General features: G+C 42.2%; 2 protein-coding genes across 5 annotated transcripts; both read right to left on the reverse strand.

The window, feature by feature from the left end:
- Positions 1-133: 133 nt before the first annotated feature.
- neurl4 (neuralized E3 ubiquitin protein ligase 4) lies at positions 134-17,737 on the reverse strand. 3 transcript variants are annotated; one of them, XM_078276472.1, is made up of 29 exons: positions 17,539-17,737; positions 12,955-13,465; positions 12,798-12,857; positions 12,238-12,713; positions 11,194-11,305; positions 11,010-11,098; positions 10,297-10,369; positions 9,907-10,180; positions 9,486-9,667; positions 9,238-9,323; positions 8,914-9,076; positions 8,590-8,800; positions 8,304-8,380; positions 8,035-8,113; positions 7,548-7,717; positions 7,285-7,413; positions 6,799-6,944; positions 5,231-5,449; positions 4,558-4,656; positions 4,326-4,478; positions 4,052-4,219; positions 3,728-3,886; positions 3,025-3,204; positions 2,709-2,802; positions 2,514-2,621; positions 2,271-2,415; positions 1,846-1,958; positions 993-1,152; positions 134-883 (listed from the first exon to the last, which is right to left on the reverse strand). In XM_078276472.1, exons 1-29 carry the CDS (start codon positions 17,701-17,703, stop codon positions 679-681), a joined length of 4,806 nt encoding a protein of 1,601 aa, XP_078132598.1. In that variant the 5' UTR covers positions 17,704-17,737; the 3' UTR covers positions 134-678. The 3 variants fall into 3 exon arrangements, with proteins under 3 accessions (XP_078132598.1, XP_078132597.1, XP_078132596.1); XM_078276471.1 differs by having other exon boundaries at positions 6,799-6,941; positions 8,035-8,140; XM_078276470.1 differs by having other exon boundaries at positions 8,035-8,140.
- Positions 17,738-18,749: 1,012 nt separating this feature from the next.
- Positions 18,750-25,745, reverse strand: shbg (sex hormone-binding globulin). Of its 2 annotated transcripts, XM_078275832.1 has the most exons (9): positions 24,654-25,745; positions 23,692-23,789; positions 23,004-23,193; positions 22,651-22,692; positions 21,264-21,425; positions 20,213-20,369; positions 19,915-20,051; positions 19,470-19,671; positions 18,750-19,159 (listed from the first exon to the last, which is right to left on the reverse strand). In XM_078275832.1, exons 1-9 carry the CDS (start codon positions 24,753-24,755, stop codon positions 19,026-19,028), a joined length of 1,224 nt encoding a protein of 407 aa, XP_078131958.1. In that variant the 5' UTR covers positions 24,756-25,745; the 3' UTR covers positions 18,750-19,025. The 2 variants fall into 2 exon arrangements, with proteins under 2 accessions (XP_078131958.1, XP_078131959.1); XM_078275833.1 differs by lacking the exon at positions 22,651-22,692.
- Between the last annotated feature and the right edge of the window lie 689 nt (positions 25,746-26,434).

Here is a 26,434-nt window from a genome sequence, read left to right on the forward strand (position 1 = left end):
TGTAAACATTTCCTCCAGTTTTAAATCCCCCCCCCCCCACTCCCCAAAAGAAGTCACAATCACAAGACACTCTTGGGTTCATTCTCAGATTCAAGTTTCATTCTGTTTTTCATATTTTTGTGAAAACATCACCTTTTTGACCCACGTTTCAGTCTTTTTAGGTGACAGTCCGTTAACGTGCAGGTTGGCAGGAGACAGCTCCTCCCAAATTAAAAAACACTAACGAGAGCAGATGGATACGTGTTAAAATAAGTGCCAAAAGGTAAAGGAAAAAAATAGCTGTTTGTGTGGGTGGGAGAAAATATGTTGGGAAGAATGACAACAAAATTGTGGCAAAAAAGAAAACCTGTAGAGAATGAACAAACGTGTCGAGTCGATGACAAGTTAGTTTAAAAATCGCCCACGAGTGTCCGAAACATAAAGTGCAGGCAGTGTCTGTTCTTCTTTGAAACCGCCGTAGCTCCCGGCCATTAAAAGAGTCCAAGAGCAAACCAACTAAATAGACAAAACAAATCAATAATGCTGAATTGTCAACAATCCACAATTGGAACAGCTGGATTCCAGAGGAGTCTCTCGCTCAAGGCAGGGGTTGGATTTGGTTGTCAGTTTATTCAAAGTACGAGGAGCACCACACGGACCCTCCCCACTTCCACCCGAATGCCTCCCTCGTTGCTCCATTCACTCCACCCGGATCAGCAGTCCGTAGAGGAGTGTGCCGCCCTGCTCTTTCGTGATCCACTCAATCTCTGAGTTGCTGAAGCGAGGGTCCAGGGGTTCGCTGTGGCCAAGCGTCTGCGGTCCCACTTTGTAGGAGCCTGGACGCACACACACCTGGAACCCAACCTGAGCCTGGTGACTGCGGTGAGAACGGGGGTCCCGAAATCTACACGAGGAGACATAGAACTATCAGTAAATGCTAGCTCTCCACTATAGACAGGCTTGGTGTAAACGTATCAAATGTATTAGTGATTTTCTGAACCATGTGGACTTACTGCACTTTGGGGGCAAAGATCTCCATGCCGGAGTAGCGCATAGTGGGGGAGAGCCGCACTCTGGGAACCTCCCTGCCGGGGGCGCTGTTCTCCTCTGGCTCACTGTAGCCATTAGGCCCCTCCGCCTTCACTGGCGACACTGAGAAGATGGACGACATCCCTGCAACAACAAAATGCATTCATATGCCAAAAATGCCATAAGAAGTTATAGTATAGTATGTCATCAAAAATGATATAAAATGTCATAGTATGCCATAAAAAAGCAATTAAAGTATGTCATAAAAATGAAAAAAGTCATAGTATAGTATGTCATAAAAAAATGTCATTAACAAGTCACAGTATAGTATGTCAAAAAATACAGAAAAAGTCAGTATAGTATGTACTAAAAAATGACAAAAGTCATAGTATAGTATGTCATTAAAAATGACATAGTACAGTATGTAATAAAAAATGTCAAAAAAAGTCATCGTAAACATTTCATAAAAAAGTCAGTATACAGTAGGTCACGAAAAAAGTCATAAAAAGTATGTCATGAAAAATCATAGTATATCGTAAAAAATGACAAAAAAAAGTCATGTCATGAAAAAAGTCATAAAAAAAGTCATAAAAAAATTACAAAAGTCATAGTAAAGTATGGCATTAAAAAGCCATGGTAAAGAATGTCATAAAAAATGTCATAGTATAGTATTTCATAAAAAAATGACATAAAGAAAGTCAGCCCCTGAACGTGACATGAAATGCATGCATTATATTTTAATCATCCGCGGTCCATTCCAATACTTTTACTTTCAATAGTTTACATGTGATACACTACTTGGCTACTGTGTAAAAAAGGAACCAGTAATCTTCCTACCAGGCAGCAGCTGGCTGTGGTCCAGCGTGCGTCGCAGGGCTCCTACACTGGTGCCGTGGTACGCGATGTGCCACTTCTTCAGTGCATTAGAAACCTCACAGTGGGGCTTGATCCTGCACAAAGAGGATGCATGCACTTATATAGACACACTGCAATAATGAGCTGTGCAGATGTTGATTACAGATTGTAGATACACGGCCTGTAAATCAGAGATTTCTTTTGATGTAATATTTCGGGGCTTTTTGTCCCTTTAGTTTTATTTTATTGTAATAATAAATAAAGTAGCTTTACACACACACACACACACACACATATATATATATATAAACAACTAAGATTTACTTCACGTTGTAAAGACATAAACACACAAGGGACACAAAACCTGTGGCTCCATCATGTGTCTGACCAACAGATTGTCCTCTCACCTGAGGGCGAAGCGGCACCATCCGAAGGGCAGGGCGTAGTCCCGGGGCGGCTCTCCTCTCTTGTAATAAGCCTCGTCGCCCCGAAGCTTGTGGCAGGACTCGCAGTAGCACAGATTGTACTTTGCGTCTTCGTCAAAATAGCCGTCTTACGGGCGGAGGTAAAGAAGACAAAGGCCGTGATTGTTACATGACTTTAGATCCGAGACAGAGATCAGGGCAGAAAGGGTTTGGGGTCAAACTCACCTGGTAAGGTGAGCAGGTCCTTGAAGCGTGAGCACAGTGCCTGGTACTCACAGGTCTTGCTGGGGTTGATCTCTGGAGGGGGCGTCCAGCACACACTCTCTTTGATTCCTGCATGTAGAAGCAAAATAGATAACAGTCAAGACTGAACAGAACTTAAATAAAAAAAAAAAAAGAAGGGAAATTGTGGCTTCTTACCGTCAACCATATCCGCCTTCTCCATATCGCCTTGACAACGGGTCTCACCATTCTCACCACCCACAGCTGGCACACTGTCTTTTACTATAGTAACCTGCCATGATGACACAACATTCAATAGCATATCATCGTGGGATTTAGTTCATAGTGATGTAGTGCTGAAATATGTGATTGATTAATGATCGGCAGATTTATTGCTTTTCAGATAATTCATGTATGGTTTAAGTCATTTAACAAGCAAAAAAAAAATAAAAAAAATAAAAAAATCAGACTGACGTAACTGTTTCAGTGTGTCTATGCGTCTGACAGTGCTGACCTGTTCACACTGGCCGTAGAGATCGATGAAGGGGTAGCAGGGTGAAGGAATGTCCTGCGCCGCCACACCCTGGTCCATGCCGTTGACGTAGAGGTGGAGACAACTGTTGGCGTCCACCAGCAGACCCAACACCGTCCCCTCCGGACAAGTGTCAAGATTAGGACCATAGTTCTCACATATCTGAGGAGGAAAGATGAAGGAAGGAAGGAAAGAGTGATTAGCAGAAAGAAAAAAAGTGTTGTTTGAACAGGTTTGGAGGGATGATGGTGTCAGTGTGTGAGAGAGAAATGACAAAAGATCAATCAGTCAATGGGGCTCAGTTTATCATGTAAGACACAAATCAACAAGACAACTCCAACATGACAGATATTGTGTGTTTAAGAGAGAGAGAGTGTGTGTGTGTGTGTTCTTGTTTAACTACATTCATGGGGTCCAAAAACCGGGAATACAGTATACTTGTGGGGTCCGGACAGCTTTGTGGGGCTGTTTGAGGGTTAAGACTTGGTTTTATGATTAAGGTTAGAATTAGGTTATGGTTAGGCATTTAGTTGTGATGGTTAAGGTTAGGGTAAGGGGCTAGGGTATGCATTATGTCAGTGACGGGTCCCCACAAAGATAAGTGAGACGCAGTGTGTGTGTGTGTGTGTGTGTGTGTGTGTGTGTGTGTGTGTGTGTGTGTGTGTGTGTGTGTGTGTTTTTTTACCTTGAGAGAGTTGTGGAAGATGGAGTCTCTCTGCAGCAGCCAGGCTGAGCGTTTCAGACAACACGCTGTGGAGGGGAAGTTGAGCCGGTCGGGGGAATGACCTATCACCCCTAACGACAGCGACGACGTCCATGACGGGTTCAGACGGTCGATTTGAAACTGGTTAAGAAAGAGAGGCTGTTGACAGACTGAAACAGTCACCGTCTAAAATTCCTTGTTGTCAAATTCGGTATAATTTTTCCTAGTATGGTATGGATCGGTATAATGAAGCTAAACGTAGCAACCTGGGCCACTTATAGACACCAAACCACACAGTTCTGTTACCTGGAACAGCTGCTGGCGAGCCAGCGGCTGGGCGGTGACCAGCAGGCCCTGGTTGTAGCTGGATACTCTGGCTGCTGTCAGGTTCTGGTTGGACAGCTGGATGTTTTTGCCGTGGTTTTCCAGGAACGCCATGACGGTGGGCACCAGCGCACATGGCCCAGTCTCAACCTGTAGGCAACAAGAGGAGACACGAAGAGGCCAAGTTTCTCTCAGGAAGTTCAATGATGCAGTAAATAACATTTCTTTTTGTTCACAGACAGACTGGTGTGCCTACCTCTCTGACGGGGGTGCAGTCTTCCTCTCCTTCACTGCAGCTGTCTGAGGCAAGCGAGGGCGCCTTCACGCTTTCCATGTCCTCTATCAACGAAGAGCTCACAATGGACACCGCTGTTATCCGCCCATACAGGTCCAAAACTGCATACACATTCTGCAGGGAGCCAAAAAGAGGTGCTGAATGGCAGTGAGAGGCGAAGTAGCTGTGTACGTGTGTGTGTGTGTGTGTGTACCTTGGCTACTGCAGTCGCTGCAGGCCCCATGTCTTCCCCATCAATAAAGATGTGCATGGTGTCGTCACTGCACCTCTTCACACCCACACGGTTCCCAACCTAAGAAACAATCGTGTTCAGGTGAGTACTACAAGCACTGAGAATGGTGAAGAATGCTGATATCAACTACTGGTGATTGATCAAATACCACTTAAGTATATCAAACAAAATGAATAACCTGTTACTAATTTAATTGGGTATAATCGACTTTATCGGGTGACAACAGAATACCCTTTCTTCTTTAGATCATTGACTGTAAAATAATCCAAGACTCAAATCACTGAACTTGAAGATTGATGGATTAAAGTAAAGCACAAAATAATCCACAGCCTATGTTACCTTAAGGTCAACATTAAATAATGTTTTTGTGTTGCTAAATGACCACATTTCTCCCTGTGACATGTTAAATATGAATGCATTGTTTGTCCTGATCTGTGAGTAATCCTGGCTGCTAGTGCTTCTCCTTATTTGCATAGCAGTTTAAAAAAAAAAAAAGAACATTTTACTAATTGCTTTGGATGTTGTTTTAAGGTCAAGGCTTTTAAGCAGCCAGAGAGGTTCAGCCAATGAATCTGAGACAGGAGGAGAGATCCTCCATATGACTTTGCTCACAGAGCAGGGAGTTGCAGTTTACCGTCAGCCGGTCCAGTGAACAGCCGTAGTTCTGGCGCTGCAGCACTCCGTTGCGACGGACCTCAGAGCCGCAGAGCAGCCAGGTGACCTTGGTGCGAAGCTGCGTGAGGGAGGGGGAGAGACCTGACAGCGGGCAGGACGGCAGCTCTGGAGGTGCCAGTGTGGTCAGACCGATATGCAGCGAACCGCACCACTGCTCATCCACTTCATCAATCCTCACCTGCAGAGGACAGAGACAAAACAAGTACCAGTTAGGAGGGGAAAAGATAAACATGTCGTTTTTATTGAAGAAAATTGTATTTCTAGTATACGCAGATACAAATATTGAAGAGGTTAATGTGCACATTATTTAAAGGTGCCCTGCCACACGTATTTCATTACTTTATGATAATGTCTGAAGTTCTACCATGGACTCTGTAACATTTTTTGTGGAAAAAATGCCTTGGTTACCTTGTTTCAAGCCATTGTAGCGTGGTATAGAAAGCCTGCAGGAAGACTTGTGCCAGTTCTCTTTAAAGTGGCCATATTATGCTCATTTTCAGGTTCATAATTGTAATTTGAGATTGTATTAGAATGGTTTAATTTTCAAAAAACACCATATTTTTGTTGTACTGCACATTGCTGCAGCTCCTCTTTTCACCCTGTGTTCAGGTCTCTGTTTTAGCTACAGAGTGAGACCTCTCAACTTCTGTAACATCTTTGTTGTCAGTTGCACATGCGCAGTAGCTAGGTAAGGATTACATGAGCTAGCTAGCTGTTTCTCCAACTTCGGCCTGTACAAGACACGATTAGCTGGGAGACTTCTTCTAAACGAGGGCGCACTTCCAACTTTGCGTGGAATACCTGCAGAACAGGGACATGTAAGTAGTTCTATACAATTTAGTTTGTAGATTAGGGTGAATTCGTGTATGTTGTAGCAGTGTTTTGCCATTGAGAACGAGCTAGCATGCTAGCACTAGCATGCTAACGGTTAGCCCCCTAGGCCCCTCGTCTTGGCTAGTTACGTAGAAAGCCGTGCAGATTTTGAACAGCTAACCCAAAGACTGAAGGCAGGACACATTCAAAAACCCGTATCTCACTCAAAACAGCATAGATGTTTTGTTTTCAGAGTTTGTATGTGTGTGGAAGCACCAGAGACACAAAATAACACCACAGAAAAAGTGATTTTTTCATAATATGGGCACTTTAATATTCAACGAGCTAAGCAGCTTCACTCCGATTGGCTAACAGCTAGCCAATGAGAGCCTGGCTATCGGCATCCTTTACCCAGCGCAACTGGGCGAGCTCATGAAAAGTAATGAGCTCAGGCAACACCACTTCAGACTGACCAGCTTTTGTAATTGGCCTGATTTCTCCGCTTATTTCTTTTCAGTAGCTAGAGCTGACAGAGGAGGTAGCAGTTCATTTTCAAATTCACGACATAACACAAACACATATGGACCTAACATATTTAAAAAAAAAAAAAAAAAAAAAGCAAGTAAAAACAGTTTTGTGTGGCAGGGCACCTTTAAAAAAAAACAACATGGTAGGTAGCAGGTTCATTTTCAGAGCATTTCCAGGTAAGCTTACCTCAAACAGCTCGTCCACTTTGAGTTCCTTCGCACTGAACACGATGCCGTGAGCGTAACCTCCCACTCTGACGCCCTGGCAGCCGTCGCCAAGCAACACCACGTTCTTACCGTGTTTATTGTGGAGCCGATGGGCAACGCCTGCTACTATACACACACGCACACACACACGACGAAGAAGAAGAAGAATGGAGATGAGGCTATGAGGACAATCAATACGTGATGGTTTTTGTCTTTACTCCCTTCTTTTTCCTTTTTATATTTCTTTACCTTTTACCTTTACTTTTGAACAAATAAATACAAAACACACTTATACGAAAGCAAAAAAAACAATCACAATTATGTTGGTTTCAACCTACATTAAAAAAAAAAGTATTTTACTAAGCTTTTTACAGACTTTCCATTCAATCCCAAAGCTTGTGTTCTGGAAATGATCAGCCTTTAATTTTCATGCTTTTCAGACGTGAGTAAGGACCCTGATGTGTACCTGGTGAGTGGATGGGAAAGCTCTTCTCAGTGATGTTGCTGGTACATAGGCTGTTGTCCAGCGGGCCTGAAGAGCTGGTGATGGACACCTGAACACACTGACCATACAGGTCGATCACAGCATACACCTCTACACCAGAGAGAGAGAGAGAAGCATTGGGTCATCAAATGAAACCTACACTCTTAACTTAAAGACAGCAGTATTTCAACCATATCTGGCTGCAGCAGAGTCCTGATTTAACATTCCTGACTTCCACTGACTACCTGATGGCAGGCCGGTGCAGGCGACTCCTTGATCCACACCATTGATGTAATAATGGAGGTCGCCGCTGGCTGAGCGCATCATGCCAATCCGTGAGCCCGTGGTCAGGGAGTCCAGGTCACAACCGTAGTTGTTGCGCATCGTGTTGCCATCCTGCATGATGGCCGTTCCACTGTGAGAGAAGGAGGAAAACAAATACATGTTTTGAATTAAGGATCTGAACTTCCACAAACGTATTATGTTTTAGTAAGGCGGTCAAACGATTACATTTTTTTAAGCACAAACATAAATTGTTAATACCCGATTCAAATTGGAAGGCCTCATTTTAACTTTGGACAATAATCCTTTATGATCCACGTGCCTTTGATATTCTGCCTTATACTGGATGAGAACACATTTGCTTCTTTGTTATTGGACGTTATTTGAAAAGATTATTATAAGATTTTGCTGGGAGAACAACTAAAACACAGCTTTCGAGTCTTCATCTACCTGAGCATCCAAGTGTCATAGTCGATATCAGTCATAGTGTTAGGAAACTCGAGCTCATCTGGCCTGATGGCTGTCACTCCTGGACACAGAGGGGGGAGGAGAAAATCTGTGGTGATTACACATGAAATATATTTAAACAGGGAGGTCTAAAAAGCCGTTGTAGAGATAAATGTTAGGTTACATACAGTAGCTTTTATTTATGCTATTATTGTTTGCTTTTTAACTTATTCACACATAAAGGCAGAGTGGACACAAGAGAAACAACTGACCTGCTTCTATTGAACCCGACCAGCGGTCCACCATCTTCTGAATAATGATTTCAAACAGCTCTCCGTCTCGAAGGCACCTACAAGGAGGTAACGCGTTAAAATCCTGATGCAGCTCCATCACAACAGATTATCTCAGTGCTGTTTAGTCTTTGCTGTTAGCGCATGCGAGATGAACTGAGAGATGTTTTCAGAACTGTTATGAATTTCTATGTCGGTCAATGTTGTTCATAACTTTGTTTACACGAGATACGATTCGCTAAAAGTTAATCGTCATTCGTTTCATCACCTGTTGGAAATGACGATAGCGTCGTTGAACTCGCTGCGGCAGTTCTGACGCAGGGCGGTGCGCCCCCCGTTGGTGATGACGGCGTTGGTGCCGTGTAGGTGGTGGAAACGCAGGTCGTTGGTTGTGCTGGCCCCTCCGACTGAGCAGGGGCTCCCGGGGGACATGGCTGTGGGACCCTCTGAGCTGTCCTCTGGGAGAGGCAGGAAGTCCACTAACAAAAGGGGAAACAGATAGAAGTTGACATCGTCTAAAGTGGAATCTTGATTAGTTTAGTATCGCAACAGTTCAAAAATGGAGCCCCGTTTGTCTTCCTCCCTCTCTCACCCATGTCGTCCATGATGGTGGCCTGAGCAGCCTGGCCATAGAGGTCGACCACGGCATAGACACTGGGAGGGATGTTCCAGGCCGCCGGGCCCTGAGCCACGCCGTTTACAAAGAAGTGGAGGCTGCCGTCTTCTTTCCGCACTACGCCTACTGTGTCACCCGCCTGCAAGAGGGGAAAAAGTGGAAAAAAGGGTTAATAAACATGCAAAAGGAAAAAGTCGGGAGTGTTGTGTTGTGGGAGGAGGAAGGAGGAAAGAGGGTGATGGGTATATAAAAGCAGGGAGTGACTGTCAGCTGAGTAATACAAATAAAAATGTCACTCACCTTGAGCCGGTCCAGGTTGTGTCCGTACTCATCCAGTATTGTTGTTCCGTTGTGCATTACGCCATTCCCCGTCATCATCCACGTCCCTGGAAAACAATAAAACAGTTGTGGGATCTCTGTTTGAAAGGTATCTCATCGACTCCTCCACACTTACAGTGACCTTTATATCATGCAACTTTTAGCAGGAATCTCAGAAAAGACTGAGGCAGAAAAGAAGACCCACTTTTACAATGCAGATTGTGTTTTACCTGAGCGCAGGTTGGTCATGGTGGAGGGCAGCTGCAGGTATGCAGGGTTGTGCGTTGTGACACCGATTTCGATGGAACCCGCCCACTTGTCCACCATCTTGTCAATGCGAACCTGGAACACCTCGTTGGAGCGAAGCGGCCGGCTGCTCAGGACCACGCCGTGGTTGAAGTCATCAGTTGCACTGTGAAAGCAGTGTTGTTAACTTCTGAGTATATCACTCGGTTTACGTTTAAAGTGCTCCATTTGGAGGATTTCTATATATCCTCCATTGCAAACTTTGGTATTTTTTTTACAGTTATATATACTTGTGAAAAAAAGAAAAGAAAAAAAAAATACCAACCTCAGAATTAGACCATATAACGCTAAAAACTGAACAGTTCTTTAATTTTGAAGTATTTACCAAAACCTTTCGAGACTCACTGTGGCCGCAGCGCCGTCCTGCCTTCACTGATGATGGCGGCCTTCTGGCCACAGTTGGCGTGGAAGAGCAGTCGGTCAGGCCCCTCCGAGTCTGGAGTGAGGGAAAGAGCTGGCCTGGGCCGGCCGACATCGGGCGATAGAGCCCTCATGATGGCGTTGTTGCGTCTGAGGCGGTCACTGTGGTTGTGGTTGTGGACTATGGTGACTTTGACCGCCATGCCGTAGAGGTCGACCACACCGTAGACCACGCCGGGGGTCTGGGCTGCTGCAACACCTTGGAAAAACACAGAGTGGTTAGAAGTGGAAACCGAGTTGCTTTAATAACACTTGCTCACCAGCCAACAGTCTCGGTTACACTATTTCTTATGTCTCAAACTGCTTTAGCCTCACCTTGGTCGATGCCATTGATGTAGAAATGGAGCGCTCCGCTGGCTTTGCGCATCAACCCTATGAGGTCTCCCTCCTAAACGTGGATGAGAGTAGTTGATGAAGATTAGAAAAACCAGTGGTGGAATGTAACTAAGTACATTTACTCAAGTACTATCTCTAAGTACAAAACGGAGGTACTTATACTTTACTTGAGACTTTTCTTTTCATGCCACTTTCTACTTCTACTCCACTACATCTCAGAGAGAAATATTGTACTTTTTATTCCACTACATTAATCTGACAGCTTTAGTTACCTTACAAATTAAGATGTTTGCACACAAAACACATGTAGTTTATAAAATACAATGTTTTATTATAAATTAAACTACCCAACAATATGCAGGCCTACAAGTACAGCTGAAATGATTAGCTGATTAAACATTTAGTTGATCGACGGAACTGTTTTGATCGGTTCCTGATTCTAAATTGTAAGGATTTTTCTGCATTGAGTACTTTTACTTTTATACTTTAAGTATATTTTCCTGATGGTACTTACATACTTTTACTTAAGTAACATTTTCAATGCAGGACTTTTACTTGTAACTGAGTATTTTTACAGTGTGGTATTAGTACTTTTACATAAGTAAAGGATCAGAATACCTGCACTGATGAAAAAACAGACACACTAGCACGGTAGGTGGCAAAACAAAATGTGTGTCTGCATCACCACAAACCTGAAGTTCATCGAGGCTGAATTCACAGTATTCCCTGCGGGTTCCTTTCCCGTTGGTCAGTATCCCACAGCCACTCATCATGATTGTACCTAATCCAAGCAGCCAGGAGAATGTCAGTAATTTCCAGTTTCCACAGTTTGTTATGCTATGTGTCTATTTGTGTGTGTGTGTGTGTGTGTGTTACCTGAGCGCAGATTGGTCATAGTTGCAGGATAGTCCAGGTTGTTGGGATTGTGTGTGGTCACACCAATCTCTATTGAGCCTGACCACTTGTCAACCAGCTTATCAATGCGGATCTGAAAAAAGAACAGAAATACATTTACACTTTTCTAGTACAGACAGATTTCTCATTATTCATCAGCTAAAATGAAGAGATCTTCCCTATTCTGCCTTACGCCCAGTGATGAATAGCACCAGACCTCCAGGCATGAAGTGAACATCTGGAGTTGATGCGACTAAAGTGGAAAAATACACTGTTGACCATATTTGACTCTATATTTTTCAGCACATTTTAGAAACACCTTAAATAAATAATATACATACAATATTCCCTTTCTTATAAGGTGAATAGGCTTGAATCCTTGCCAGGTAATGACTTTTTGATTCTTTGTCTGTGCCTGCTTAGCCATCATGTTGACATGCAACTCTCCTCAAAAATTAATACTTTTTAATAATCTTCTAGTGGGGCTAAAACAGCTGTAAATCAGTTAGTCAATGAAATAAATATTCTTACAATTTTGACATTTAGGTAATGTATCACGTAGAAATGTTGAATATTTGCTGGTTCCACCTGCACAAATGTGAGAAAATGCAACTTTGTTTTTATGTCTTTAGTAAATTGAATATCTTTGAGGTTTGAGCTGTCCCACAAAACAATAAATATAAAGATGTCACCTTCATCACCAATTAATCAAAAATAATCATTATTTGCGGCCCTACTTTGTTGTCAAATTATTAATATCAACGTTATTGGTGAGATATACAGTACTGTGATATTTGTTTCAGTATCACCTGGACCAGGGCGCCTGTCCAGCACTCTGACATCGCTCCATTTGTGCATGTATAGGACCTGAGCATGTGTGTGTATTTCAGGCCTGTGTGTAGTGTGTTTTAACAAACTGTGTGTAAATTAAATTATTATAATGACACATCAGTCACTCTTTAGCTGTCACTACAGTATTCATGTATGAACAAACATCGCAGCAGTGAGTCGCGTGATTGTAAACACCTCAAACATCTCGTTGTGTCGGAGCGGCCGGTTGGTCATCACCACGCCGTTATTGAACTCATCCAGCGGTCTCCTTCGCTCAGCCGTCTTGTTGTTGTTGCTCAGTTTGATCAGTGTGCCACATTTCTCGTGGAAGAGCAGCGCGTCGTTGGTGGTCATCGCACCCGTCACAGCCGCCAGCCCCACCCCTCCGTTACCAGCGGGGCTGTTGTTCGTGTTTCCACCTTCTCCAGCACTTCCGCCTGCTGTCCCTGTTCCACTGTCGCTGTTGACTGCACCTCCACTGCTGCTCCCCCTGTCATTTCTGGAAGAGGAGTCAGATCCTGAATTTCCACCACCGCCGCCTCGTCCTCCTGCTACTCCTCCTCCGCCGCCGCCACCACCACCACCATCTTCCCCTCCCCCCTCATCCTCAGAGCGATAAAAAGATACTATTGCTTTGTTGAACACGTCAAAGAGCTGGTGCTCTGTTAGAACTGTAGAGAGAGAGGAAGATGAGGTTGTCAATACTGGTCATGTTGCACAACGTCCATCAACTGCTCTGAGGGGGATTTTCTTACCCGTGTCCGGCTGCAGGTTGTTGGGGAACTTGTCTGGTCTGCTGCAGCTAAGCTCAGGCACTGACCGGGCAAAAAGTGAAAGGGATACGGGTGAATACAACAAATCCCAGAATATAGGTTGTAAAAAAGAACCATATTGATAAAAAGCTCCCCCTACCTTCATTTCCATTCATTGCTGCCACATTCATCAGTGCCGTGATCCCCGCATCCTCCCGACTCCCACACACCACCACCTCTTCCTCTTCCTCCTCCTCCTCCTCATCATCATCATCATCCACCTCCTCGGCCCGCCCTATTGTCTCTTTCTCCGTAGAGGGCGGTGGTGGCTCACAGCTCACCACCGTCACTTGTGTGCACTTGCCGTACAGGTCCACCACTGCCCAGAGCTTGGGCGGCAAGCCGCTTGCGGCCGAACCGCAGTCCTGGCCGTTTACCCAGAGGTGGAGCTCCCCGCGGGAGCTGCGCTGAATGCCCACTCGGTCGCCCTCGGCTAGCTGGTCGAGGTCGCGCCCGTACTCCTCCAGGACCGAGCGCCCATCACGTAGCACTGAGCAGCCTGACACGATCCAGGAGCCGCCCTTAAGGCCTGTGGCGCTGCTGGGGAAGTCCAGCGCGGCGGGGTCCAGTGCCGTCACACCAATCTCAATGGAACCGCTCCACGAGTTCACCTGAGGAGAAATAGGGGAAAGGGTTAATGAATATAAGTCAAAAAATAATGACACATCATTGCCTTCATAAGTTACCAAAACTTAATGTTAAGCCCTGCATTTGCCAAAACACTCAAAGTTTTTACTGATATAAAATGAATTTTATAAAGACATAAAATTTAGAGACAGTGGCAAATACAATAAGTTGTAACAAAACAGTTGACAGCAGCTGTCACTCTGATCACTAAAAGATATCCAAGCTGTGATGTTAAAAGCACTGTGCTAAAAACTGCAAGTAAATATCTACGTGTGCCTTGTTCCAATGATCCATCTTGTTATTTTTAGTCGTTCTGTCAGTGAAGAACGTAGCTCAGGAAGCGCTTCTTTGAAAACAAAGCAGGACAGTTGGAACACACAGTGACACAAAAAAAAACCAAAGCTATGTGATAGGAACATGTAATGGCAATGACTGCATCTCTAGCAGTATGGAAGAATCACCATTATTAACTTGCAATGTCGTGTGGCAAATAAATTCACCCAGGGTCAAACTAATTAATCTCTCAGAACGCCTGAACCTAACTTCAAAAATTAGATGTTCAACACATATTATGCATAAAGGTAGAGGACTGCACATTCAGTACTATATTTAGACCAGGTGCAGGAGAGCATATTAAAGAACAAAATGGAGAGTATGCAACACTTGAGGTCATTTGCAAGTGTTGTACATATTTTGTTTATTCAGTTGACCATGAAAACTGTAATCAGTGTGTAAAGTCATTAAACCTGTGCACACAAAGCATACAATATATAAGCAAGCAAGCTTCACCTCCATTAACTTGACTTCCAAATAATTCAAGACATGAAAACACGAAACAAATGATTCACTGCAAAACTCCTTTCGTCTTTGCACGACATTGGAATCATGTTGCGTAACACGCAGCCTGAGATATCCATTTCTTCAGCTCACATTAATGTGATACTTTATTGATCTCCGGTGCTGAATTCTATTTTTCATGCGTTTTGCCTCCGTGGTGTGTATGAGATGTGGAGTGCAGTGTCAGGCTACAGAGCAGCAGAGTCAGTGCAGCTGGTGGAGATTCACTTAGAGACATTTTAGCCCAGCAGATGCTTGCCGACAAAGGCAAAAAGGGGCATGAACCCACGTCATCCCACTGAGGAGTGATCTCCCGGCTCGCTGCACTCCACCTGCTGACCCCCTGGAGAGCGACATTCAACAAAAAGCCATGCAGTTTGTTCCTCAAGAAAGGAGAATGAAGTCAAAAATGTAAGATCAATCTTCAGCCACTCTTCTCTTCCCTGTTTCCCATGGTACTCTGCAGGACTCCAGTTGGAGTTGGCAGAAATCCACCCTGATGAAGTGACCTTGAACATAACATTGAAGCCCTACCAGCTCCTGGGATGTTTGTTTCTGCAGCTCACCTCTGCGCCGAGCAAAAAACTAAAAGAAAAGAAATTTCCTCTGAGAACAAAATCATTTTTAAAATATTGTTCTGTTTGCCTCCTCTCCTACGTCTGCTCCCATGGGGTCCTCCTCAGCTCTGTGGCAGGTGCTATGTAAGGCAGTGTGCTACGAAGCCCAGCTATCTAGGTTACCAGATTTAGTAGTAACTCAGCCTGACCCGGTCGGTCGGTCTCTCTCTCTCTCTCTCTCTCTCTCTCTCTCTCTCTCTCTCTCTCTCTTTCTCTCTCTGATACATGTGTATTATGAACACAGCAGCAAAATAATGAAAAATGAATTGCATCAAAAGCAGAGCCTGATAAACAAGACAGAGTAGGAAAAGCTTCTCATCTTACAGATCCTACACATACAGCGTGAATTAATACTTAATTCACACAGGAGCATACCAAAATAGGCTTTACCATGTGCAAAAAAAATTATTATTTTCATTATTGATCTATCTGCCAAAGTCTTCTCAATTCATCATTGTAGCTTTAATTGGCTGTGACTAATATCATGCAGTATGGCATCTCCAATTTAAAATCAACTCTTCGCTACTACAACGCTACTACTACTATGTGATATTCCTCTAGATCACTTTGTGAATCACACAGCTTCAAATACAAACCATTGACAGTATCCTACGTTTCTCTTGGACTTATTTTCCAACATCCACTGTAGCTCAGTAGACAGGATGGGCAGTCATGCCAATCTGGGTGCCCTGTGATGGAAAAGTATTGATTTTCAGACATGCATTTCATGACAGAGTATGAGGCTGTTTATGAGAGCCCTTATCAGGCTGAGAGCACCATAAGGGATGAATAATCATTTACATACAGTAGGTGCTGTTAAACTTTACTGGCTCACGTGCAGCTTCGTCTCATCATGGTAGATTTCCTGAGAAACCCAACTATGCGTCTTAGCTGCACACACTGTCATTCAAAAGGGTGTGTGTGGCCCACTTGGCACTGGCACAAGCTCCATAGCTGCCATGTTGTTGACAAACCCAGTAGGGTTGCAGGCTGCAGAGGCAGAAGCCATTTCAACAGACAAGCACTCCTACGCCGACAACAGCCGACAACAGCCAAAATGTAAACACTGTGCACAAGCATCGATATGATATGGAGATGCCTGAGTCACAAGGGACCACAGCACAAGCCATAGATAAGCACTTATGTTTAAGTGATATGAAAGCTACAAAATTCAAGGAAATGGAGAGGTGAAAGAATTGAATTTGTTCTTCATACTATACAGCGGAGTTGGAGATTGTATGGAAACATGAGTTCTAATCATTCCCATAGCTTTTGCTCATGTGAAAAGATTAACATATATTTAGGGGAATGTGTTTAACTTTAAGATCATTTTTAGGTTATGTGATCTTTAGGAACAGCAAGTTATTGTATCTTGGTCTGATAACAAAATAAGACGTATTAAGAGTGACACGGTTGTATCTTGGTAACATTTTACTGGTTGTCTGCAAAAATGCAATCAATAAAAACTGGTATAAAACGGAACCTCTAAAACAATGGATGTGCGTAGTAAAGTAGTATCTGTAATGGAAAATCTGACATTTCCCAGAAATTGGGAGATATGGATCGCTTTCTCTGGAACCAACAAGGACACAATCATATTTATATCTGGATAAATTGAAGGACAATGTGGACATGAAGAAAGTAGAGCAACAACTCCACTTAGTTCCCATACTTTGCTGATGTTTTTTGTAAAATATCTTTAAATTGTAAGGAATAATAAGTGACAGGTGAAATGAGAGCAAATGTCCCAGCAATAAGAGAGGAATAATGTATGTTTACAGACCAGTAACTAATGACTTATACCTTTTAGTGGTCAAACTCCTCATGTATTACACCAGCAGGGCTGCTTGATCAGTGCTGGTTAAGGTCTGAATATGCTTTGTTTGGATCAAAGCATATATGTTACTATTCATCCAAAGATACTATTGGATGAATAGTAACATGCCACTGTGAATATTATTAATGACACTGGTAACTGATAGCTGAGACTAATTGTACGCATTTGTGCCTATTAAGGTTCACAAATAGCCTTTGTAACTATAATAGCCCAACCTGGTATGAGCACTGCAGTATTATTAGAGACAGACTGTCAGACAGGCTGACAGGCACCTACGACTGTCACCGACTCCTTCAAAATAAAACTAAACAGAGCTACGTTAATAAGCTTAGTTGAGCTTCTGTAGTGCAATAACCAACAGCAAGTCCTTGCCAACACACGACAGAACCCCAATAGCACCTTCCAAAAAAGCTAGCTCCCTAGCCTGAGCTCACGCTGCTTGCTGCTGCTAGCGGCTCGTTAGCATAGCTAACTCACGGTACCAAAAGCAACAGAAGCAGTGTCTGTTTAACAAATCCATACACAACAATGAATGTATTAAGTCCATCCGTCCACGCTAAATCTCTGACAGTGTCTGTAATGCGCCACTGAACAATCACAACAACCGTGGTCGCTGTCAAGCAGTGCGAACCACCCTGGGTAGGAAAAGCCCCTCACTGCGGACAGAGACAGACCCCCGGGCCGTCCCTCAAGCGCTGCTCCCGCATTCACGCTGCTCTCATCCCCGCTCAGGAGAAGCAGCAGCGGCGGGCCTGTTGTTGTTTACCTTCTTGTCAATACGGACGGTGAAGACGTCCCGGTCCCTCAGCGGCTCCTTACTAAGCACCAGGCCATGGTTGAACTCCTGGACTGGCTGGTTGCGCCGGGCGGTTCGGTTCGAGTTGGACAGGCCGATCAGCTTTCCGCTCCGCGGATGAAGCTCCGCCGCCATCTTCAGTGGGCGGCCAGTATTCACGACAGTCGGGGTTTGCGACAGTAGCTAACGTTATGGCAGCCGGTAGACTACTAGACTACTGCAATCGATACGATTGAACTGCACCGCACCCATTTCTGTAATACATAAAATGACTCAATGCAACATTATTTTAAGATTGACACTTGTTTATAAATGATAGGATTGTTTTAATTATAATTCTAAAAACTAAATTCAACAAAGCTATATAACTTGAAACCTTCATATTTTTATTTTAGGCAATAGGCTATATCTGGCTAAATCGGTGTTTTTTGTTTTACTTTTTGTTGAGTCTACATATCACTGAATGTGAGGTCTGTTAAACATAAATACTTTGGATTTTATTGGACGGAACATTTTATTCATAGATGTAAATGTATGCCCCGAATGACTGAACTACTCTGCTTGCATAATCTCCCATAATCTTTTCATGTTTTGTTGTTTAACATAAATGTGTAGTTCAAGAAATTATTATAGTAATAATAATAATAATAATAATAATAAATAATAATAATTCCCTTAAATACATAAATTACTACTTACTTACATTATACACATGCACATAATGTTTTCTCTTCCTTCTATGCTTCATCAACTCAAAAGGTGACATGTACAGGCACATGTAATATATTTCAACTTTATAAACATATAAAAAATTGACACTATTGCTTATTCCCTAACACTGTTTTTCTTGGATGATAAACAATCTTTTTTATTTTACGTCAATCTAGGCCTACGGTTTTATTGTTTGGGTAGCATCATAAGGAGTGGATGGTTTGACTCTCACATTACCTTCAACAATCCACTAGAGGGAGCAAAATCCATGTTTTAAATCTCTGTCTCACTTATACCCCATGCACTCAGTATCTATCTTTAGTGTTTCATCATAGTGTTTAAATCTCCTAAAACACTATCGGCTTTTGTTTTGCTTCAAATGCAGCAGTAAAATTCATATTCATGGTTAGCTATACTATGGATAATCATATTTTATTTAGAAACAGACTGTTGCATGTACCAAGGTCACAAAATCACTCACATTTTGCAGATTAATCAGCATATTCTGTTAAAATGGGGGCTAATGGGAGAGATATCTATTGAACAACCTATTTATATTTTATTGTAAATTCTCCACATTTTAGAGGTTAATTTGTACAAATACCTCATCTGACTACAGAATGACTATTAGTAGACATTTTTTTCACTTTAAAACATTGTATTTTTTTTTTTTTTACATCATTTGGATCCAAAAGCATCCATTGCAAACATTGAATCCACATATTGAACATGCATACTTTCATGGTCTATGCAGGGCAGCTGTGAGAGGATATTGACATGTGTTTGACAGCTAAATCCAGGTCCACATCCCTCCCTTGGACCTGGATCTTCTCCAGACAGCCTGTCAAGAATTGGGAACCAACATCGTCCTCCCCCTTACCTGAAATGTGAAAAAGGGGAAGAAGAAAACACAAGTGACCTTGTATTGTACTCCACCAAGCTCCTTGTCTGGCCTCATCAAAGGATTTGCTGTATTGATATTTATTTTATTTTATTATAAACTGGTTGTTTTCTTGTGCTTTCAATCCTATTTATTTTGTTATTAATGTCTTTTATTCTATGTTTTTTCTCTAAACCCTATCTGCAAATCAAAATGATTTCTAGGACATTACATTTGAAGATATAAAGACTGTAGCTGAGTGTACAGACAATTTTAAGACACACTGCAAATCACTGCTGTTAAATCTCACCTAGGAGACCTCCAAATGCGAGCATACCCTCTCTCCATGGGGTAAAATAACCAGGGTGGCTCCCTGCGATAGATAACTTTGTAGTCTTTGATTCATCTTCATCTTGAAACACTTGCAGTTTATCTGTCTCAAAGGTTATCAGCAGTCTATTGAAAGTGTCATTCATACTGAGTTTTTCTTCACCGAAAGTGAGTGTGACCTCCTGCAAATTCAGGAGAGAGACAGAAGAAGTAACTTAAACATAACTCGTAACTCATAACTGTGGATGAATTCATAATGGTCTCCAATCTGTGTGTGTCTGCATGTGTGACCAGTATGTGGGGATTACATGATGCAAATGTTTATTTAAGCTATGAAGCCCCCCTAACAGTGCCATGAGCAGTTGGAAACAGATGCTGAATTATTTGTAAATTCAGTTTGATTCATATGTGATTAATGTGCATACCTTTGTGTTATTATTGGCCACTAAAGCAAAGATAATCTCTTGCCCAGGAGCCTTTATGCTCAAAATGGTCCCATCCATCTTACTAAAATCTCCCCACAATTCAGTCTTGACCACATGATCTGCCTCAATGGGGAAAACTGCAGAGGACATAAGAATAACTCACAAAATTAACAGAATCTGAATATAGCATATTATAAATAAAAGTATGCATTATCCAGGCCTGTTGGAAAGCTTGGTATTATATGAAGGAGTGTTAGCACTTGTCCATATCTTGTATAATCAAGCACAATGTTTTCACCTGAGGTGTTGAAAATGGCAAATCCAGTGCCAGCGAAGTAGCTGCCAGGTTGGATGTTTTGATAGCAGGGCCACAACTCCTCCACGTCCGCCTCCCAGGGGATGCTGAGGTTTAGCCAGCTGCCTTCCCGCACACAGCCATCCATCTGCGGCTGAAACTACAGCAAAGAACGCAACAATGCATTTAGTGGAATGAACTGAAAGACAAACAGTGAGCAGAAGAGCAGGAATGTGTGATTGGGCAGAAGTGTTCAAGAGTCAAGATTGTTTATGGTCATTTTTCAGTTGACATTGTCACAGGCCTGTTACAGGGTGCCTAAACAAGGAAATCCACCCTTAAAAAAAACGTACCGTACTGTTACACGTTACTGGCACAAAACAAAGTGTGATTTCTAGGAACATTTTAAAGTAGTATGTCTGTTTTATTACAAAGGATAGCTGCCCAACACTAAGTCATGTTGCAGTTACAATGCAGTGTACAACACTAACCGAAATGTAATTTCTCTGGCGTTAGTCCAACAAAACAAACAACAAAAGCTTCTTTTTAGTATCATAATTGTGTGCTGACATTCAACAAAGGAGATAAAATATAAAATAGGTAGATATGCTGACAAAAGCCTCAATAAACCATAATGCAATGCAGCCACCAAAGAGTTCCTTGCTCTGCCAGGCATTTGTTTGACAAAATATTCCCAATTCAAGGTCCACTAACACTTTTTTTTTTTTTTTTTATGAGCTTTAAATTGTATCACAGTCTTCATCAGCAGTTTGCTCTGTTGTCATGGCGATTGATCTGTTGCTATGCATGCATCCATAGTACCTTAGTAATACTTATTGTCCGCTACCTTGGAAAACTTCACCGACTTCATGACAAGTTCATGTTCATTTTCCGCTTGTTGTTGAATGGGAAATAAGATGCAGAAGCAGACGTTTGTACTGTAGGTGAAGCAGGTGGATGAAAAGTGGACCAAATTAATTACAAAATAACTTATGGAATCTATTGAAAAAGACAAATGTATCAAAAAGTATCCCAGGATGGATTAACACTATACCTGAACAATCATCTTTTCCTTGTCGATCAGGATCCCGCCAACGGCCAGTCGGAGTTCACCTACAAGGATCTCCTGTGTCTGTTTGGACTGCATGCCCACCTCCAGCCTATTGGAGCCGTCCACCTCTAGAACCACAAACTTCTCTTGGTGGCTCACCTCCAGCTGGGTGGCACCAGGAGCACAAGAAGAATTCAGACTGAAAGTTACTGCTTTGCACATGGTCACACTATACACTATGTCCAGTATAGGCCTACTGTATGATTATTTTTCTGAGGTCCACAAAACTTTTATGAAATTTCACTTATTTCCAGTGCAGAATACTTAGGGCCCAAGCATCGACATTGTCGGGGGCGAATGCCATATTGAAAATCTTCTTCTTCTTCTTCTTCTTCTTCTTATTATTATTATAATTATTATTATTATTATTATTATTATTATTATTATTATTATTATTATTATATGTGTTATAGCTCAGTTTTGAAGTGCTTGGACTACTCAAAAACGCACAAAAATTGGTACGCATATGATATCAGACTTGGTGAAAATTGCGATCTGACATGGGTCACAGACTTTGGTTTGGAAAATAACTTTCACGTAGAGGCATGGAATTTGGTAGACATATTTATCATATCAAGACACAAAAAAGCCTATTGGAGCCATACCCTTAACCCAACAGGAAGTCAGCCATTTTGAATTGAAAATTCATGTTTTGGACTATTTTGGCCATTTTCAGGGAATGTACTTAAACGAACTCCTCCTACAGATTTAACCTGATTGACTTCAAAATTGGTCACTACAATCTAAAGACCTTTGCAAAGCTAAATTGCAAAGTCTTTCATACATGATCACATTCCAGACCTGAAGAGCTTTACATGGGTCTCAGGCTTGATTATGGTAAATTGGCTCAATAGCGCCCCCTACAAAATTTCAAAGAAGTAGCCCCTGCAGTGCATTTCACGTAGATGTCTGAAATTTGGTAGGCATATGTAGCATGACCAGACTTACAAAAAAAAGCCCCTTGGAGCCATACCCTAAACCCAACAGGACGTCAGTTCTATTAAAATTTATGTGCAAATTATGGATGGTTTTGACCATTTGCATTTACTTTAATATACTCCTCCTACAGAAACCGAACAACTTCAAAATTTGTCAGTACAATCTGAAGAATTTGGCAAGGCTAAATTACTAAGCTTTTGCACTTGCGTCCAACGGTTTGGGCGTGGCTAGGTGTCAAATTACCAAATAACACCGCAAAACAGGTAGTTGTTTCTAACTCGGGTGTAGGCCTACATTGTCCAATCTGCCCCAAATCTGTTATGCTTAATTAGAGAACAGGCCTGAGAGCATGTACAAGTCAATAATGAGTTATAGTCATAGCACCACCTACTGGCAACAGGAAGTAAGCCCTGACGAAAATCCTTCGATTTACCTGAAAAATTGACATGATGTGGTTTACACATGATATACAGCAACATGACATATAAATATTGTGTTCTCAAGCGCCACATAGTGGACACAGGAAATGGTGCACAACTTGAAATATGTAATTTCTAACGCTATGCACTATATGTAGGGAATTAAGTCTAAATCTTGTGTGCATGTGTTCGACGGTCATGAAAATACATGGCCGCATCGACTGGGAGCCGCCAGCACCTCCGACGTGCGTGGATTGCGAGGGACTGTTCATTGCTGCTTGCGGCTTTAATTTGTTTTTGAGATCACTTGAAACTGGAAACTCACTGTGTGCCATTTCCCATCATTGAGCTTAGGGCCGCCTGCCACGCTGACGAGGATGTCTTCTCTGCTGATCTGCATCAGGGGGATACCGTCCATCAGGGACAAAACAAACCAGTCCTGTCCGTTTTTAGTGTCTCCGTAGAAAATGGCACCTTCTGGGTCAAAGGTCCGTAACTGAAAGGATGACTTGATACTGCATAAACAGAGCAGAATAGAATTAAATTCAGGAGAATGCTGGTCCATAAAGAAAATGATTCTCCCCATTTTTGATTTCTTTTTCTAGGGCTATACTTTTAAAATCTTAATACTGCTGACCAACAATATTTTGCCCTACTTTTTACCCAGACCAGTGCCACTGACAGGAGGGTAAAAAGCAGTGATAGTTCTAGGGGCCTACAGTTGGAGAAAGGCAACATAATAAAGAATTAGATATTATGTTATCAAAAATAAGGGGACAAGCATCAAAAATCTACAGCGGGCCCAGAATTCCTAACTATACCCTGTACTTGCTTCCACTTATTCTTCCCAAAGTGCTTGTACTGAAGGTTTTCTGCTAAATGTGAACTAGCTTACAGGCCCGGTTTTAATTTTTAAATATGCAAGAGACTTTTTTGCCTTGTTGACCACAGATTTTCAGTGAGCAGTTGATGTGAAGCCTTCACGGTGCAGTGGTTTGCTCCCGCTGACGTACCTAAGGATCTCACTGAGGTTTACTGTTGTGTACATCATTGGCCTCCAGATGTCTCTATCCTGGCCGAGGTAGACAGTAGCCCCGCCTGATACTTCTTTCTGGAAGACACAATGTACATAAGGTACTCATTTAACATGAAATCATTACTTCAGCTCTTTTTGTCTTGCACACTTCTTCATATTCTATAAACCCTCCTTTTGTATTTTCTTGTCAGATATCTTGATTGATTAGTGGTTAAAAGTGTTAGTGAGGAGTGAGGATTTTAATTCAATTATAGATTCAACTTAAAAACTTCCATATTTTTAACAAGGTAAGTGCAAGTGGTAATGAAGTGCAAAATCAATGTTAAGACATTGACCAGAGAGCCATATGGCATACAGTATATCAATAATAAAATGGCTCCTTTAAAGGGGTAAAAACAGCTGGTGGTGTGGTTATGGCGCTGATTTGTCCTCCCGCTGACTAAGCAAAGTCCTAAGTCTAAATAAATTATTAGAGTATGCCCAGATACCCCTTTTCAACTGGCATCTAAATTAGACCCAGTATGAGTTGATGTTTTATCTTTCACTGGTTCATATAAGGCTTTTATACTGCATTTTGTCTAACCTAAATCTTCAAAAGACCTATAAAACAGAGGATGTTTAAATGCCTAAGAGGCTCTGAGACAGATATTTTTGAATACTTAACTGTATGTGACCTTTTCATAATTTTACAGCAAGCAAAAACATTAAACATATCACAGGAACCATGTAGTGTGTGAATTTATTATAGCTACAAAATGCACATAGACCATTTATACACCATATTTATATAAAGATTTCCACTCTTTGTTCCTTCATTATTGATATGGCAAAAGGGAACACATGCTCTTTAGACTATCAGATAGAGATTGATAAAAGCATTTTAACACAACAAACACACATACCAGTAAACTATAATTGTAACATTGCATGTGAACATACCTTACCCTGTCCGTTACCCTGACCCTCAACTCCCCACCCCAGCAGAGTGAGGCTCAAAGTGAGCAGCAGTCCACCTGCCATTGCTTTCCAAAACACGGCCATCTTTCAGTGCATTCACCCACCCAGGTCTCCCAGTGTGCAGTCTCCTGAGCCTTTGGATGGTCTGCTGACTCCAAGTTACCCTGAGGCATCGGTGGTGGGACGAGAAGCAGAGAGACTCTTCAACAGTGTGTGAAGAGAAGGTGTGTGCTAGGACGCTGTCCTGGGGTCCAGAGGGCAAATATGCCATGGTCAGTGCGGGTTATCGATCCGCCGGAGGAGTGCTTCGTGGCTGTGTGGTTGTGACCAGATCAAACATGTAGCTGGACGAAAGGCAGAGTGGGGAGCATGTTTGATCAGCAGCAGGCAAACAGAGGTAAAAGGCAGAACAAAATCTTGGTTAGGAGCTCTTGTAATATTAGAAATAATTCCAAATTTGGCAAACATTTCTTTTAATAAAGTGAGCATTTCCATCCGTCTGTACATCTCCTTCCTTTGCGGGTGATTCATGTAGAGTGGACACCGCAGGCCGGGTAAGTGACCTTAGCCAGACCACTGATTTGTGTTTACCCATTACACAGGAACCTTGATTCCCCACAGCTGACTCATGACTCAGAGTGTGTTGTAGAGTGAAGAGGAGAGAGACATGAGAGGGTAACTGTTCTTCCAAGTCATAAAACTCTTTTTTTTCTCTTATGCTCGCTTGATTCCTGTGATACAGCCTACTTCCAGGAAGGCTGATAACTGGGGAATACTTGGAAAAGTGCAACGCACACGCACACGCATACGCATACATAAAGTAACCGTAGACAATCATTATTCACAGAATCTGAGGGCGAATCGTTATTCAGTTTGTTTCAAGTTAATCTGAAATTTTAAATTACATCACATAACATTTGTCATGTGTGCACTCACAGTCTGACACGTCTATTAACTGTCGTGGAGTGTGTACAGATAGGCCTTTTTTCATAACAGATACCTTGATGTCTCAGAAGGAAAAGCACAGGTGTAAACAATAACATTAACGGAGGCTGCATTCCTTTTAGCTGTTTCAGTGTCCTTGTATTGCGCATGTTTTCCCATTGTTATAGCTTATTGGGGCATTTGAACAGAACAGAGACATTGTTAATGTTGTTAGTAACACCTGTGCTTTTCAGCTATGACAAGTCAATATGTCAGCTGTGAAAAAGACCCACTGATGTAAACTAATGCCTTGCTATGCTGAAAAACTGAATTTTTTATTAGCAAGACAGCACTGCACCTTTAAATCCCAACCATCCCTGAGGCCATCAATGCACACTCTTCCCCCCCCCCCCCTTAATAAGGATGAATGTTTTGATCAATCTATTCAATTTCTGAAATGATTTCATTCATATTTAGTTTTCAATTCATCTCTCACATCATATATTAAGAGCACAAAGATGAGTGAGTCACCAAGCCAACTGTTTCTGTTCTGGGAAAGTGCTCATTCAAGGACAGTGAGAAATCAGCTGCCGGACTGCCAAAAAAGGAAGCTGTAATCAGCCTCTTTTTTACATGTCAGCATCAAACTTTTAGGACAAAGGGGTGGGTTTATATATTTAGAATAAAAAAACAAAAATGTGTGCTGTGGTTAATATCATATAAAAGAAAACACCATGGAATGAATTACCAAAGATACCAAAAAATATTCACCAGTGATTAACAGAAAAGGTATTAAATTAAAACTGAATTCACAGTGATTAAAGTATCAACCAAGGGAC

This window comes from Sander vitreus, chromosome 19 (genome assembly GCF_031162955.1).
Source record: "Sander vitreus isolate 19-12246 chromosome 19, sanVit1, whole genome shotgun sequence".
Lineage (NCBI taxonomy): Eukaryota > Metazoa > Chordata > Actinopteri > Perciformes > Percidae > Sander > Sander vitreus.